Below are 14,636 nucleotides of genomic sequence, written 5' to 3' on the forward strand. Positions count from 1 at the left end.
ATCTCAAAGGAAAATTGACATTTTTATTGCAGTTTTGTTTTTCATGAGTTTCTGCAGCAGAAGGAGGTTCTTCGCGGAAGGAGAGCAGAAGTCCAGTTTGTCAGTGGTTTAGGTGATTGGGTTTATTACGGTGGCCCAGAAGGGTCACAACACAACACATTAACTTTACACACAACACTTTAACTTTACACACAACACATTAACTTTACACACAACACATTAACTTTACACACAACACATTAACTTTACACACAACACATTAACTCACAACACAACACATTAACTCAACACAACACATTAACTCACAACACAACACATTAACTCACAACACAACACAATAACTCACAACACAACACATTAACTCACAACACAACACATTAACTCACAACACAACACATTAACTCACAACACAACACAATAACTCACAACACAATAACTCACAACACATTAACTCACAACACATTAACTCACAACACATTAACTCACAACGGAAGTAAAGCTGCAATAGAAGTGCTTTTATTCTGAAATTTCCAATGGGCTGAGCGGCTAACTGCCAAACAGAAAGTAACGTCACAGTGAGCTGTGGAGGGAGCATGTTTCTTCTACAAGAGAAGCTAGCAGCAGCGTTGCCAGATTGGGCGGTTTTGGGTGTAAATTTGCGGTCAAAAATGCATAATTTGGGCGGTTTTAAGGTCGGTTCAGCGGGTTTTTTCCCACTCTTGAATATATAATAGCGGCCTACGTTAGGCCGTGTGGCTTTTGGAGTTCTACTGAAGCTCCGTGAACGGCAGAGCTTAATGGACCGGGCTCTGTCATCTAACCTGTTGTTGGGGGAGTGCAATGCCCCGCCTCTTAGAAATTGTGTTCATTAAAGCCTGACAGTGCAATCTCTCCACATTTGTCGTGTCAAGTGTTGGGGACCGCGTGCGTGTGTGAGAGGAAGAGGAAGAGGGAGCGGAAGGAAAGGAGAGGAGCGCATGCAGGGACTGGGAGGGTGTGTGGATGGGTGGGGGGGTGTTGGGGACCGAGTGAGTGTGAGAGAAGGGGGCTGAAGAACGGAGAGGAGCGGAGCACGTGCAGCGACAGAGAGGGGTGTGAGTGCAGCGCGGAGGACTGTGCGTTAACATTGTGTAGCTTCTCTTGTAGAAAATCATGCTCCCTCCACAGCTCACTGTGACGTTACTTTCTGTTAGGCAGTTAGCCGCTCAGCCCAGTGGAAATTTCAAAATAAAAGCACTTCTATTGCAGCTTTACTTCCGTTGTGAGTTAATGTGTTGTGAGTTATTGTGTTGTGTTGTGAGTTATTGTGTTGTGTTGTGAGTTAATGTGTTGTGTTGTGAGTTAATGTGTTGTGTTGTGAGTTATTGTGTTGTGAGTTAATGTGTTGTGTTGTGAGTTAATGTGTTGTGTTGTGAGTTATTGTGTTGTGAGTTAATGTGTTGTGTTGTGAGTTAATGTGTTGTGTTGTGAGTTATTGTGTTGTGTTGTGAGTTAATGTGTTGTGTTGTGAGTTAATGTGTTGTGTGTAAAGTTAATGTGTTGTGTGTAAAGTTAATGTGTTGTGTGTAAAGTTAATGTGTTGTGTGTAAAGTTAATGTGTTGTGTGTAAAGTTAATGTGTTGTGTTGTGACCCTTCTGGGCCACCGTAGTTTATTCATCTTAAACGACTTTATCTTAACAAAGAGGCAAAATTTGAATTTGAAAAAAAAATTTGAACAAAGAGGCAAACATAGTAAGTAATGAATCGAGTGAAACATTTGATTGAATTTCCCAGAAAAAAACTGGGAACATTCTGACTGACGTGTGTAGATTTACTCCAGACCAGCTGGTGGCGCTAAAGCACCATGACGCTGTTAGCCAAACAGAGAAGAAGAACAGCACGAGGCGCTAGCAGCGTTAGCTTGTTAGCAGGCTAGCAGCGTTAGCTTGTTAGCAGGCTAGCAGCGTTAGCTTGTGTTGAGAGGACGGTGGTGTCTTTTTGGGACGTTTGTGAGGTTTTTGGACAGAAAGGACGATACGTGGTTCGTGTGTGTGGGAACTCTCAGCATTTTCCAAAGTGTCGTAAATGAGTGAAGAAGTGTTGAACGGAAAGACAACGTGGATTGCTGTGATTGTGAGACTAGCAGATGATCGATCGGAGCTGCAGTGAAGAGGACGGCGGTGTTTGTGGGAGTTGGAGCTGAAGATCGGAGCAGGAACCATGTCTTCAGAACCTCAGGAAGGTTCTGTCAGAGAACAACTTTCTGCTGCTGAAGGAACCATCGTCCAGAACGAGGAGGAGGAGCTCTGTCGTCAGCGCAGACTGCTGGATAGCAGCTGGAACCCGCAGCTGCAGCTACACGTAGTCGGTATGTATCATGTGACTAAACATTTAAATGTAACGACGCTGAATTTGGATTCCGATTTGCGAGCGCACTAAAGGAACATCCACTGCATTTGTCCACCTTGGACCAGGTCCTGTTCAAAAACCGCTGAACCGATTCCTGGATTAAATTCTGATTTGAGCAGCTGGGAAATGAAAAGACACACAAGAGTCTGCATGAATGTTCAAACCTTTTCCAAAAGGGGAGAGGTGGAGAAACACGACCTGTTAGTCTCTGCGGCTGTCCTCTCTCTGTTCTCAAGGCTAAAAGGCTGTTTTATTATCCATTAAGGGAAGATATAAACATACTAGATACGTCATTAGAATGGTGTGTTTGTGTCTAGTCTGCATTGCAGGTGTTGTGTCTCCATAAACACTTCAGTACAGTAAGAAAACAGAGACCACAAGTTAGAAACGCGTGACAGAAAAATAAACTTCCTGGTTGAATGAATGTCAAAATGAAAAGGAAAAAAAACAGCTGCTACCCTTTTTTTAAGAAGACACACATGTGTCTTCCCTGCTGGTTCATCACCACGGTATTTAAAAATCCCACTCTGTCACAGGTCTAGCCATAAAGTGAAAGAGCATCAAGACAACTAAGCTGGCGTATTCAGGACCTGAGTGAGGAACCTTACAACCGCCCGGACGCATTTCTAACCGAGCGACCGCATTTTACAACTACCTGCAACCCAAACTGAGCGGTGATCCCGCCTGGTTCCTCTTTGCACGCTCACCTGGGTTTGTTCAGGGATGTCTTTGTCACTCTTTACAAGACTCGTCAGCATATTCGTGTTATAATGAATATTCTGTAGGAAAGACCGTCTTTATTTTAATTTGTTGCATATATTTTTCAAATTTTAGTAGAAATATGAATCATGACTAAAGTGGTCAATAGTCATGAAGATACTGAAGCTACTGTCACCTAACCTTCTGTACAGACTAATCATTACCTTATTGTCATATTAAAATAAAGAATATGTCAATATTTCACTTGTATATATTTAGGAATTTTTCATATTAAAAAATGGATCAGATTTCATCAAAAATCCTCAATAGCTCTGAAGATGCTAGATTTTTTTTGACATAATCTTTATTGTATTAGGAAGATACGGTCATGATTAGTCAGTACAGGAAGTTCTGTGTCAGTAACTACAACATCTTTAGAGCTTTTGAAGATTTCTGACCAAATCTGATCCAATTGTTAATATGAAAAATTCCTAAAGATAAACATAGTGAATTTATGATATAATCTTGATTGTAGGACAACAAGGTCATGATTAGTCAGTACAAAATGTTTGGGGACATTTGCTTTAGTATCTTAGAGCTATTGTGCACACATGTTATGATTCATATGTCTATTAAATTTTTAAAACTATATGCAATTAAATAGAGATTGACTTTCTCACTAAATATGTAATCTAGCATGAATATTCTGACAAGTCTTTATTACCCGTTCATATAGATATAGACATGTATTACCCTTTTAAAGGTTTATTGACTTTTACAGAATGGTGTTTCACAGATGATGCACTTTGTTGACGGTCCCTTGGCAGCCAGCGCGCTGCATGTCTGCCTTCACAGCTTGAAAAGGAAAATTCTGATTAAAAGGCAATAAAAAACAATCTTTTTTTCTTTTGAAATGCATTTGTAGTTCACTCTGTGTGTTTATACGAAATAATAGGTGTGTAAGAAAAAATCAGTTCTATAAAATATCGCGATATTTCATTTGGTGATACTTATATCAATGAAAATGCTGTCAGGACGATATTTATTTAATTATTTCTGAGCGTTCTTTTGTGTCTGACTATTGTTTTCCACTTCACCCTCCAACCTCTAGTTGGCAGCAGAGAACACAGAGCCTCTTTAAGCTGCACCACACTACACAAGACAACAGGAAGACTGCAGCCAGAGGCAGCTTGTTCTGTTGTTAAGAGACATGAACTAGAGGGCTGCATTGGGATCGGGTCCCGCCGGGTCCCGCGGGACCCAACCCAAATATCGCGGGATTGGGCGGTACGAATTGTGCTGCGGGCGGGAGCGGGCGGCAAAAAAAACCCCTGCGGGATCAGTGCTGCCATGAATATCTCATGAATATATATTAGCGGACCACGTTACGCTGTGCGGCTGTTGGATTCTTATGTACTGAAGCTCCGTGAAAGCAAGGGGGAGGGACGCCCAATGGCCTCTGTCATCTAACCTGTTGTTGGGGGTGTGCAACGCCCCGCCCCGCCTCTTACTAGGAGCGCGCTTCAGGCCGTCTGTCTGCGCGCGCGCGCACGCACACTTTTAACCGAACAGGATTTGTGAAAATATATTTAATAATTAAGTTGCAAATTACACAAAAGAGGAATGCATGAAAAGATGAGGCTGGAGGAGGGACATGAATCTCTGTAATAATATCAATAAAAATACGCGTTTTTTTCCTGCGGGACGGGAGACGATACAAAATGAATGCATCTCTATTACTGTGCGGGACTAAATTCTATGAGTTTTGTGGGTGCAGGCGGGAGTGGACATACATATTGCGGGAGCGGGCGGGAGTGTAACTCATACGTTGCGGGAGCGGGCGGGATTGGTCAAAAATTCAGCGGGCGCGGGCGGGAGCGGGATGAAGAAAATAGTCCCGCGCAGAGCTCTAACATGAACTACTTCGTTTTTACTTGGGATGGATACCAAACAGAAACTCTGTTTCATTTTGCTGCCAGCAACATGTAAAAACGTGGATTGCTGTACTTTTTAGCTGCTCAGATAAATGGCGTATACTTATAAAGCGCTTTCTACCTTCTTTTGAAGGCCCAAAGCAATTTACAGTCACAGTCCCATTCACCCATTCACACACACATTCACACACTGATGGCGCCTCCGCTGCCGAATATGGCGCCAACCTCCCACCAGAGGCAAGGTGGGGTTCAGTGTCTTGCCCAAGGACACTTCGACACATGGGCGTGCAAGGCGGGAATCGAACCTGCAGTCTTGCGATCATGCGTCGACCACCCTACCGCTGCACCACGGCTGCCCAAAACGAATGAAGCAGTGCAGCGGCTAATTAGGGTTGTGCTGATGGACGATGGGTGACTGACCTGACAATGGAGAGACACCATTGTGATCCCCGCCACGCTGCGAGTCGACACCATAAGCTGCAGTTACATGTACAAAATATCTTGATGGGATCAATGGTCGGATTAGAATTCAACAGTGTTCATGGGTGCAGAAAAATGTTTTCAGATTATAACAAACGTTCACATGGGGTCACACTTTCGGTTGGAATAAATCGTTCATTCATGCTCAGTGGTGTTTGTAATACAGGAAGAGGAAATGAGTTCCGCCGAGCGGCTGCATATATAGATATGTCAGCTCCGCATTATATGAGATGATCTTCTAAACGTGCTTTTATTAATGTTCGCTCATCATTTTAATTTAAATCCGTGTGGCCAGTGCTTTGTCTGTTGAAGAAGGGAGCTGGAAAGAAGCCAGAGCTAGCAGTATGCTAACACGGGCTAACAACAGTAGCTTTAATCCATGCGGGACATACTGCAATCTGCATCCTGGCTGTGGGATGTGGATGTGGGAATGACATCAGCCTTCAGGGCTCCAGACTGACTTTTTTCACCAGGAGCACTGTGGCCCCCAACTGAAAATTTTAGGGGCACAACCAGAAATTTTAGGGGCGCATACCGTTAATCAACATGCTAACCAGATCTACTAATTTCCACTGTATTACTAATAAATACTTTAATAATAGATGCAGAAATTACAATGTGCTGTTTCTAATTCAGTGTCACATTTTATTCTGCACTTTTGTTGATGCAACAACAGGTAAACTGACAGCACCATCACTGTCATGACAGTACAAATAGTAAACAAAATACTATACATTCAGAATAAAAAAAAGTTTTTAGTAACAAAGTGATTACCGTAGTAACCTTTCGGTCATTTCACAGTTTCAAACAATACGTAAATGTATGTAAACATTAGGGGATGGAAATTCATGTTGGCGACACCAAATAGGTGCAGCCAAGATGCACAATAATTTGAGATCACCCAGATGGATGCAACGCTGTTCAGATCACCTGGTGTGTGACGTATATTTTTGTTTTTGCTCTAACATCACCTGTCAATCAAAACAAAAATATCACGAGAAAGGGGGGAGCAAGGCGCCAACCTGAGTGAACGCAGCTGGAAATTTAGTACTGAACTGACTGAAAGCTGCCCTACAGACTACAAAACAATGCATTATGGGACATGTGTCCTGATGGGTTTTTGTACTTGAGTGATCAATTCAAATAATTTAAAATACTAAATGATTAAAAAAAAAGGCTACATACATTACAAAACATTCAAATCAATCTAAAATATACAATAGCACAGATCACACTGAAGGTGAGAGGTATATTCAAACGAAATTCAATGTTAAGGACTTCCTGTTCTCCTTCAGTCTCGCTTTAGCTTCGCCTTCATACCCCCCCCCCCTCGGGCCTGGTCACCCCAACAATCCAGGCGCTGGTTCACCTCAAACACGTCCATCGTTGCATTTTCCCCACGTGTTTTAAGTGTGTCTAAGACTAAAGCGTGTTTTTGCATGCATATGTTTGACCATATGCAAGCAGCTGACCATCTCCCGCGGGAGCGGTGTGCTGCGTAAACAGCCGTGCATGAGAACCGTGGTTTGCTCCGCGAGTTTGAGACCCCTGCTGTACACTCTGGCACTGGTACACAAGCCGCAGGTCAGAAGAACGAATCAATAGTTCACTTGCTCATACCTCAGACACATATCAGGTTGTGATGATATTTGTCTCCGTTTCCTTCCCACAGATGTTTACACGAGCTCGATTACCTCTAGGCCCCTCCCCCTCCACACATTTTAGCCACTTACAGTGGCTTTGCCTGTTCCTCTCACACGCAGTGGCCGCCTCACAGACGGGCATCACTAAATGAAACGCGAGAGTGTGTTCGCGTCTCATGAGTATGTGTGCAAGTGTGTGTGTCTGCGTGCGTGTGCGCTCCTGTCTCATTGATTATTTCATTGATCATTGACGAGCCCCTTCCAAGTTTAATGTATAAAAAATACAGAGGGTGGGGGAGGCTTCTATATTTTTAGCTACCAAAATTAAAGCACAATTCATTTGTTTGGGTAAAAGCAGCTGATATAGGAGATACAGTTGCAGTGCTTAACATTAAGATCATTAAATAAACTGAATTTGACCATTTTATTACAATGGAAGACATGTTGAAATTCAAGAAGAGTTTTTTCAAAGTCATATTTAAAAGAAAAGAAAAAAGAAGATATGTTTAGGTAAAATATTGGGATACGTATTGTGTCGCCAGACTCTTGCCAATACACCCCCCTACAAAATAATTAGATACTTGCTGTCACATTTAAGGTTTATCAGAAGAGTTATTGAGGCCAGAAGTCAGAATCTGTGAAGATCTTTCAAACCTAACCGAACTGCAGCTGCTCTATTCCCGAGTTCCTCCACGTAGCTGATAGCTGCAGTTTAAACTGTGCTTCATAATCGTGTCTCTTTGCATTTCCAGGGTTTTCAAGACAGTTGTTCTGTTGTTCTGTTCTGACAGTTGTTCCCCCTGCTCTGAAAAATGAAAGCTCCGCCTGCCTCGCCGGATTTGACCAGCAAATATCGGCCAATAAGATCAACCAGAAAAATCAATGCCCCCAAAGGACAGAAAACGCCCCATTAACACATAAACCCAAGCAAGCCCGCAAAAGGGAAGTGAAGCGCAGGATCACCGCTCAGTGAGGATTGCAGGCGTGCAGTAGTATAATGTGGGGTCACTCAGTTAGGATTGCAGGCGTGCAGTAGTATAATGTGGGGTCACTCAGTTAGGATTGCAGGCGTGCAGTAGTATAATGTGGGGTCACTCAGTTAAAATTGCTCCCAGGTGGTTGTAAGGTTCACTCACTCAGTTCCTGAATACACCTGCTCAGTTGTCTTTGCTCTCATTCAATTAATGGCAGCGATGAAATGCCATATGATGTCATTTTACGTGATCACTAATTTTAATCTTGAATAAAAAGCAAAACAATACAATGTTTTTGACCCAAATTAAAGATGAGAGTTTTTAGTATCAGAACTTTCTCATTACTGTCCAATCCGAGAGAGGGATGCATCATAGCAGAGGTAGTCAATGAACTACATAATTAAAGTTTAATAAAGAAAAGTTACACAGATGTTTTGAGGCAGAGTAAACACTGAAATCTTCAGCACAACATATAATGTTTATAGAATGATTAAGCCTAAAAAAACACACCTTTTAAAGCAGACACTTCACCCTCCTTGCCTCCAGTGTGGCCTCTATCTCTAGCTATCTGGGTGGTGGACGTGATTGTCCTCTATCTGTACTGTACTGTGTAGGGCAGGGGTGGGCAAACTACGGCCCGTGGGCTGGATCCGGCCCACCTCCATCTTTGGTCCGGCCCGCTGAACAATATCAGAGACCCATGTGTTTTTTTTTTTTTTATCTGGTCACACGATCAAGACGTGACATTTTATTCCACCTTCTGCAGTCTGTGTTTTACCTGGAAACCTCTAAAAAATCTGTCAAATAGACCAGAAGACGGTCTTCCCTTTCTATGTCGCTTTTAATCTTTCCCGGTTTAGCTCATTATTTCTGAGCGATCATGCTGCCTTTTTTAAACACGGCACCCTGTTCTGTGTCCTGATTGGCTGGAGACCTTGTCAATCAATCTCCCCAGTCCGTGCCGCGACTCCTGTACAGAAACGCGCAGCTCTCAGATCTACAGAAATCTTTGATCGCGATCAGATCTTTGTTTTCATTCTAAGATCCTGGACCTCATTTCTATGAAGGTTTAAGAATTTAGACAAGAGAAAAGGTGAAAATGTTCATGTCTGTCTGAGAAAAGTGTATTTAGGCAGTGAGGAGTTTTACTGCCATAAAAACATCTGGAATCAATGTGGCCCGCGAGTTAAAATAATTGCCCCCCCCTGGTGTAGGGGATCTACCACTGCTGCTTCGGTGGGGCTCTTGGTGTAGGAATGACCGGGCTCTCTCTCCTTTATTTTTTACATCCCATCATCAACAGAACAGAACAGAATAAGGCAGAAACAGAACAGAAACACCCACTGGAGCTCAGGTGTAAGATCACATTTGCACAAATAGTGTGCGTGACTGAAATGCTTTGTGTGTATTTGTATGCATAAGTATGTGCTTATTAAAAATATAATCAATCTAACTTAAGTCTAGCCTAAATTAATAAAGTGGTTCATTCAAATATACTCCTTGTGTGTCAGAAGATTCATAACCACATGTTGTAACAGTGAAATATGTCCAACACAAGAGGTCTTCAGCTCTCATCTGTTTGGTCAGACACGGTGAGTGAAAGAAGGCGTCTTTGTCAAGAAAGATAAACCTTCTCTTAATAAGAGGTGGTCTCAGGTTTAAATCAGTCCCAGACAAACAAACCGAACCAGTTTCACTTCGAGGTCTTTAGGATTCCTTTGTTCTCAGCTAGAGTTGGAGAGACAGGGGCTACACTCCCCAACCTGGCCATCTCTTTCAGCTGTTAATGTCATTTAGTTTAGGTAAAAGTTTATCAAGTTTTTCCAGTTTCAAGTTTGACTCCTCCCCCAAGAGCACTAATAAACCTGCTTTTTCACCAGCTAATCCACAATTGACAATTTGGATCAAAGGTGAAATGTATTCAATTTTAAAAATGATAATGTCCAGATGGCATTTTTTAAACCTACTACTGTGATGGAAACAAACTGTATGAATGAGAGTCTTCACAGACAATTGGTGTTTTAAGATAAGCAGTTAATAGTGTTTATTAACAACACACAAAGTCCTCAAAACATAAAAAGTATCTCTGTTTGTTTTTCTGCAGTCCTCCCCCAGGATTGGGTGACTGAAGATCTCTGCAACCGACAAAGGAACTTCAGAGTTGAACCGGAGAAACCGGACCCTCCGCATTATAAAGAGGAACCGGAGGATCCAGAACCATCACAGATTAAAGAGGAACCAGAGGAACTCTGCATCAATCAGGATGAAGATCACCTTGATCTGAAGCAGGAGACTGATACCTTGATGGAGATTCCTACTTATGAGGAAGATGAGAACAGTGAAGCAGATCTAAACAATCAGCAGAGCTTTAATGTAACTGATAGTCAGGATGAAGAAGGAAACCAACATGAAGAATCAACATCAACTACAGATGAAGAGACAGAATCAACATCAACTACAGATGAAGAGACAGACCCACAGAACAGAGATCAGATGAAGAGAAGAGACAGAAGTCATGTCCAAAGTGTGGACGGCTCTCACAGTGAGTGTGACTCTGATGGTAGTAGAAAGGATGATTTGGTTAAGAAACACAAAGAATCTTCAAAACAGAAAAGACTTTCCTCCTTCAAGTCTGGCGAAAACTCAAGAATCGCTAACAAACCATTTAATGTAGGAACTCGATCAGGAGAAAAGTCCCTTTCTTGTAAAGAATGTAATAAAGGTTTTAGTGATTCATCTCATCTCCGAAGACACATGAGAACTCATAGAGGAGAGAAGCGATTTTCATGTAAAGAATGTGATGTTAGTTTTAGTCAAAGATGTAATCTGAAAACACACATGAGAACTCACACAGGAGAGAAGCCCTTTTCTTGTAAAGAATGTAAAAAAAGTTTTAGTCGTGTATCTCATCTCAAGAGCCACATGAGTACTCATACAGGAGAAAAGCCTTTTACTTGTAAAGAATGTCGAAAAGGTTTTAGTGAATCGTCTAGTCTCAAAAAACACATGAGAATTCACACAGGAGAATGGCCTCTTTCTTGTAAAGAATGTGCTAAACCTTTTAGTCAATTATCTGAGCTCCAAAAACACATGAGAACTCATACAGGAGAAAAGCCCTTTTCTTGTAAAGAATGTGACAAAAGTTTTAATTGTACATCTCATCTTAAAACCCACATGAGAACTCACACAGGAGAGAAGCCTTTTTCTTGCAAAGAATGTGATAAAAGTTTTAGTCAATTACCTCATCTCCAAAAACACATGAGAACTCACACAGGAGAAAAGCCTTATTCTTGTAAAGAATGTAAAAAAAGTTTTAGTAATGTATTTAATCTTAAAACACACATGAGAATTCATACAGGAGAAAAGCCTTTTTCTTGTAAAGAATGTGACAAAAGTTTTAATCGTATATCTCATCTTAAAACACACATGAGAACTCACACAGGAGAGAAGCCTTTTTCTTGTAAAGATTGTAAAAAAAGTTTTAGTAATGTATCTAATCTTAAAACACACATGAGAACTCACACAGGAGAAAAGCCTTATTCTTGTAAAGAATGTAAGAAAAGTTTTAGTAATGTATCTAATCTTAAAACACACATGAGAACTCATACAGGAGAAAAGCCCTTTTCTTGTATAGAATGCAATAAATGTTTTAGTGACTCATCTAGTCTCAAAAAACACATGAGAACTCACGTAAGAGAAAAACATTTTAAGACTTTTTAACAAAGGATTTATTAAAAACTTTAAACTCAGGAAAACCTAGAGCAGAGAACTTGTGCAGTAAAAAACACAAGGTTTACATGAGAAGAGGGAAAGATTTGGAAAAAGTACACATATTCTTCCATAAAAACAGAAACTAGCATTTTATTAAAAATGATGATTTTTAGATTGAAATATTTTAAGCCTTGGTTTTATGTTGCCATATACGTATGGGATATACCGCTTATGTACCTTCTTTAAAAGCCAAAAGTACTTAATATTCAGTCCCATTCACTCCCACACACACCCATTTACACACTGATGGCAGCTGTACTGTCTCACACTGGCACCAACATATAACCACCAGGATCAATGTGGGGTTTAGTTTTGTTCAATGACACATGGACGGGCAAAATGGTAATTGTACCTGTGATATTCTGATCACAGGTGGACCCCTTTACCTCTGCAGCACAACCGATCACTTTGGTTTCTGTATTTCAGAAAATTTGAATATTTTCACTTATTTGTATATTTTGGTTAATTTTTTGTTTTTAATATTTAAAACTCTTGGGCTCAAACCCTAATGTGCTCATATACTCCAAAGCAGCCCGAGCTTTCATTACATGAACACAGAACCACAGACTGTTGGCCTACATAACACATTGATGCAGTCATTCAATAAGAAGGAGACACAAGTTAGTGTTGAACATAACAATGAACCGTTTTCTAAAGACTGTGTGCTGTTTCATGCATGCCCAATGCAGGAGCTTTTGAACACTCGTATCATACCACGACTCTGGAGACCGTTGAACGTTGTCATCAGGTTTAATGATTCTTAAAAGGGTAAAACAGAAAGCAAATGATCAGTACAATTAACGTGTATATATATGCATAGCACTGCATCACAACTTCACAAACTCCAAAAATAATAGACTGATTAACATGTTTCTTATATCGAAATTCAAAAGTCTCAAGATTAAATTTTCTCCACATACCGGCAATGCAACCTCTTAATTGAGACGTATGCAACAAATTCTTTCCACTGACAAACCAAGTGCGTGCATGCTAGCGAATCCTTTCTGTTTCTACATGTGCACTTTTCAATAAAGATTATTCAAATTAATGTGTTGATCAACAGTACCTGACGCGACCGCTAGAGGTCTCCAAAAACACGTTCAAAATAATCAGCCCATTAACAGATTTAAAACACATTCATAAAACACTATAACTGTCACTCATGAGATTGATATGATACTTTAAATCTTTTACAACAGTCTTTGTATTTTATATTCTTTAAGCAACAATTATCAAACAAATAAAATAAAAGAACCAATATGTTTAAATCTGTGTAAAGATACTAGACAATAAGAGCTTTGCTGCTTTCATTGACAAAAATGGTTAAAAAAAAATCCACACAAGGAATTCTTTCAGATGTATCCGCTAATAGAAATGTGTTGTTTTGTATTATTAGAGTTAAATAGTGAAAGGATTCAATGTGATTGTAGTTTAAGGTGAGATGATAAGTATGTTGTTCATGTGTGTTACCATGACAACACTAGAAAGATTTTTTAGATGTCTTTAATTCTGACACTTTTTATGTGATCAGTGAACATTTGATTATTATTTTACTTAAAAAGTAGTAACCGCATTTTATATTTTGTTAAACCAAGTTAAGTAAGGAAAAGATTTTCCTAAAAAAATGTCAGAAGGAAGTTTTCAGGCAGATAAAGAACCAGACTGGTGTTTGTGTGTTTCATGTGATTCGTGTTTTCTAGTAGACATTAGAACTGTTCCTCTGTTCTTTTTGGTTCTCAGTGTTCTGTTCCAATCTTATCTGTGAATAATAAAGTGGACATGAACATCAGTCAGAAGTGTGGAGTCTTTCCCACAGTGTGGGTTTGTGCTGTTTGTTGGTTCTCTGCTGGTTCCAAAGCTGGACTCTGTTCCAAAGAACAGGGCATGTGATGTTACCCGCGTAAGTTCAAGGGTAAGTTAATTGATGTTCTTCATTTCTGGTGCCACACATGCATGGCATTTTTAAATACAAAGAATTGCATTCACTATAAGCACATTATTTCAATACTCCATCCATCCGTCCATCTTCCTCCTTTTATCCAGAACCAGGTTGCGAGGTCAGCAGAGATGCCCAGACTTCCCTTGCACTTCCTCCAGTTCCTCTGGGGAGAACCCTAGGTGATCCCAGGCCAGCCGAGAGTCATAGTCTCGTAGTATCTTGCGTGTCCTGGGCCTGCCCCAGGGCTTCCGCTCAGTTGGACATGCCTGGAACACCTCCCCAAGGAGGTGTCCAGGAGGCATTCAGACTAGATGCCCGAGCCACCTCCACTAGCTCTTTTTGATGTGGAGGAGAAGCGATTCCACTCCAAGCTCTCCGCGGGTGAAAGAGCTTCTCCCCCTATCTCTAAGGGAGCGTCTATCCACCCTGTGGAGGAAGCTCGTTTCAGCTGCTTGTATTTCGGACCTTGATTTTTTCAGTCATGACCCAGAGCTCATGACCATAGGTGAGTGTTGGAACAAAGATCGACAGGTAAATTGAGAGCTTTGCTATTTGGCTCAGCTCTCAACGGGCCGTTAAAGCGACTGCACAACTTCGAATGTTCCACAAACTCCGCTCTGGCCTTTCCTCACTCCTGAACAAGACCCCAAGATATTTAAACTCCTCCACCCAGGGCAGGAACCCTCCACCCACCGAGAAATGGCAAACTACCTTTCTCCGGTCAAGAACACTGGCCTCAGATTAAGCTGTACTGACCCTCATCCTAGCCGCTTTACACTCTGTAGCAAACCAACCCAATGCACTCTG

The 14,636-nt window shown here is 41.1% G+C and overlaps 1 protein-coding gene across 2 annotated transcripts; it reads left to right on the forward strand.

Moving 5' to 3' along the window:
* The first annotated feature begins 1,406 nt into the window (after positions 1–1,406).
* On the forward strand, positions 1,407–13,679 carry LOC144989136 (uncharacterized). Of its 2 annotated transcripts, XM_078941209.1 has the most exons (3): positions 1,407–2,021; positions 2,124–2,348; positions 10,224–13,679. In XM_078941209.1, exons 2-3 carry the CDS (start codon positions 2,201–2,203, stop codon positions 11,837–11,839), a joined length of 1,764 nt encoding a protein of 587 aa, XP_078797335.1. In that variant the 5' UTR covers positions 1,407–2,021; positions 2,124–2,200; the 3' UTR covers positions 11,840–13,679. The 2 variants fall into 2 exon arrangements, with proteins under 2 accessions (XP_078797335.1, XP_078797328.1); XM_078941202.1 differs by having other exon boundaries at positions 1,407–2,348.
* Positions 13,680–14,636: the final 957 nt, after the last annotated feature.

This window comes from Oryzias latipes, chromosome 2 (assembly GCF_053564925.1).
Source record: "Oryzias latipes strain Hd-rR chromosome 2, Olatipes_Hd-rR_3.1".
Taxonomy (NCBI): Eukaryota; Metazoa; Chordata; class Actinopteri; order Beloniformes; family Adrianichthyidae; genus Oryzias; species Oryzias latipes.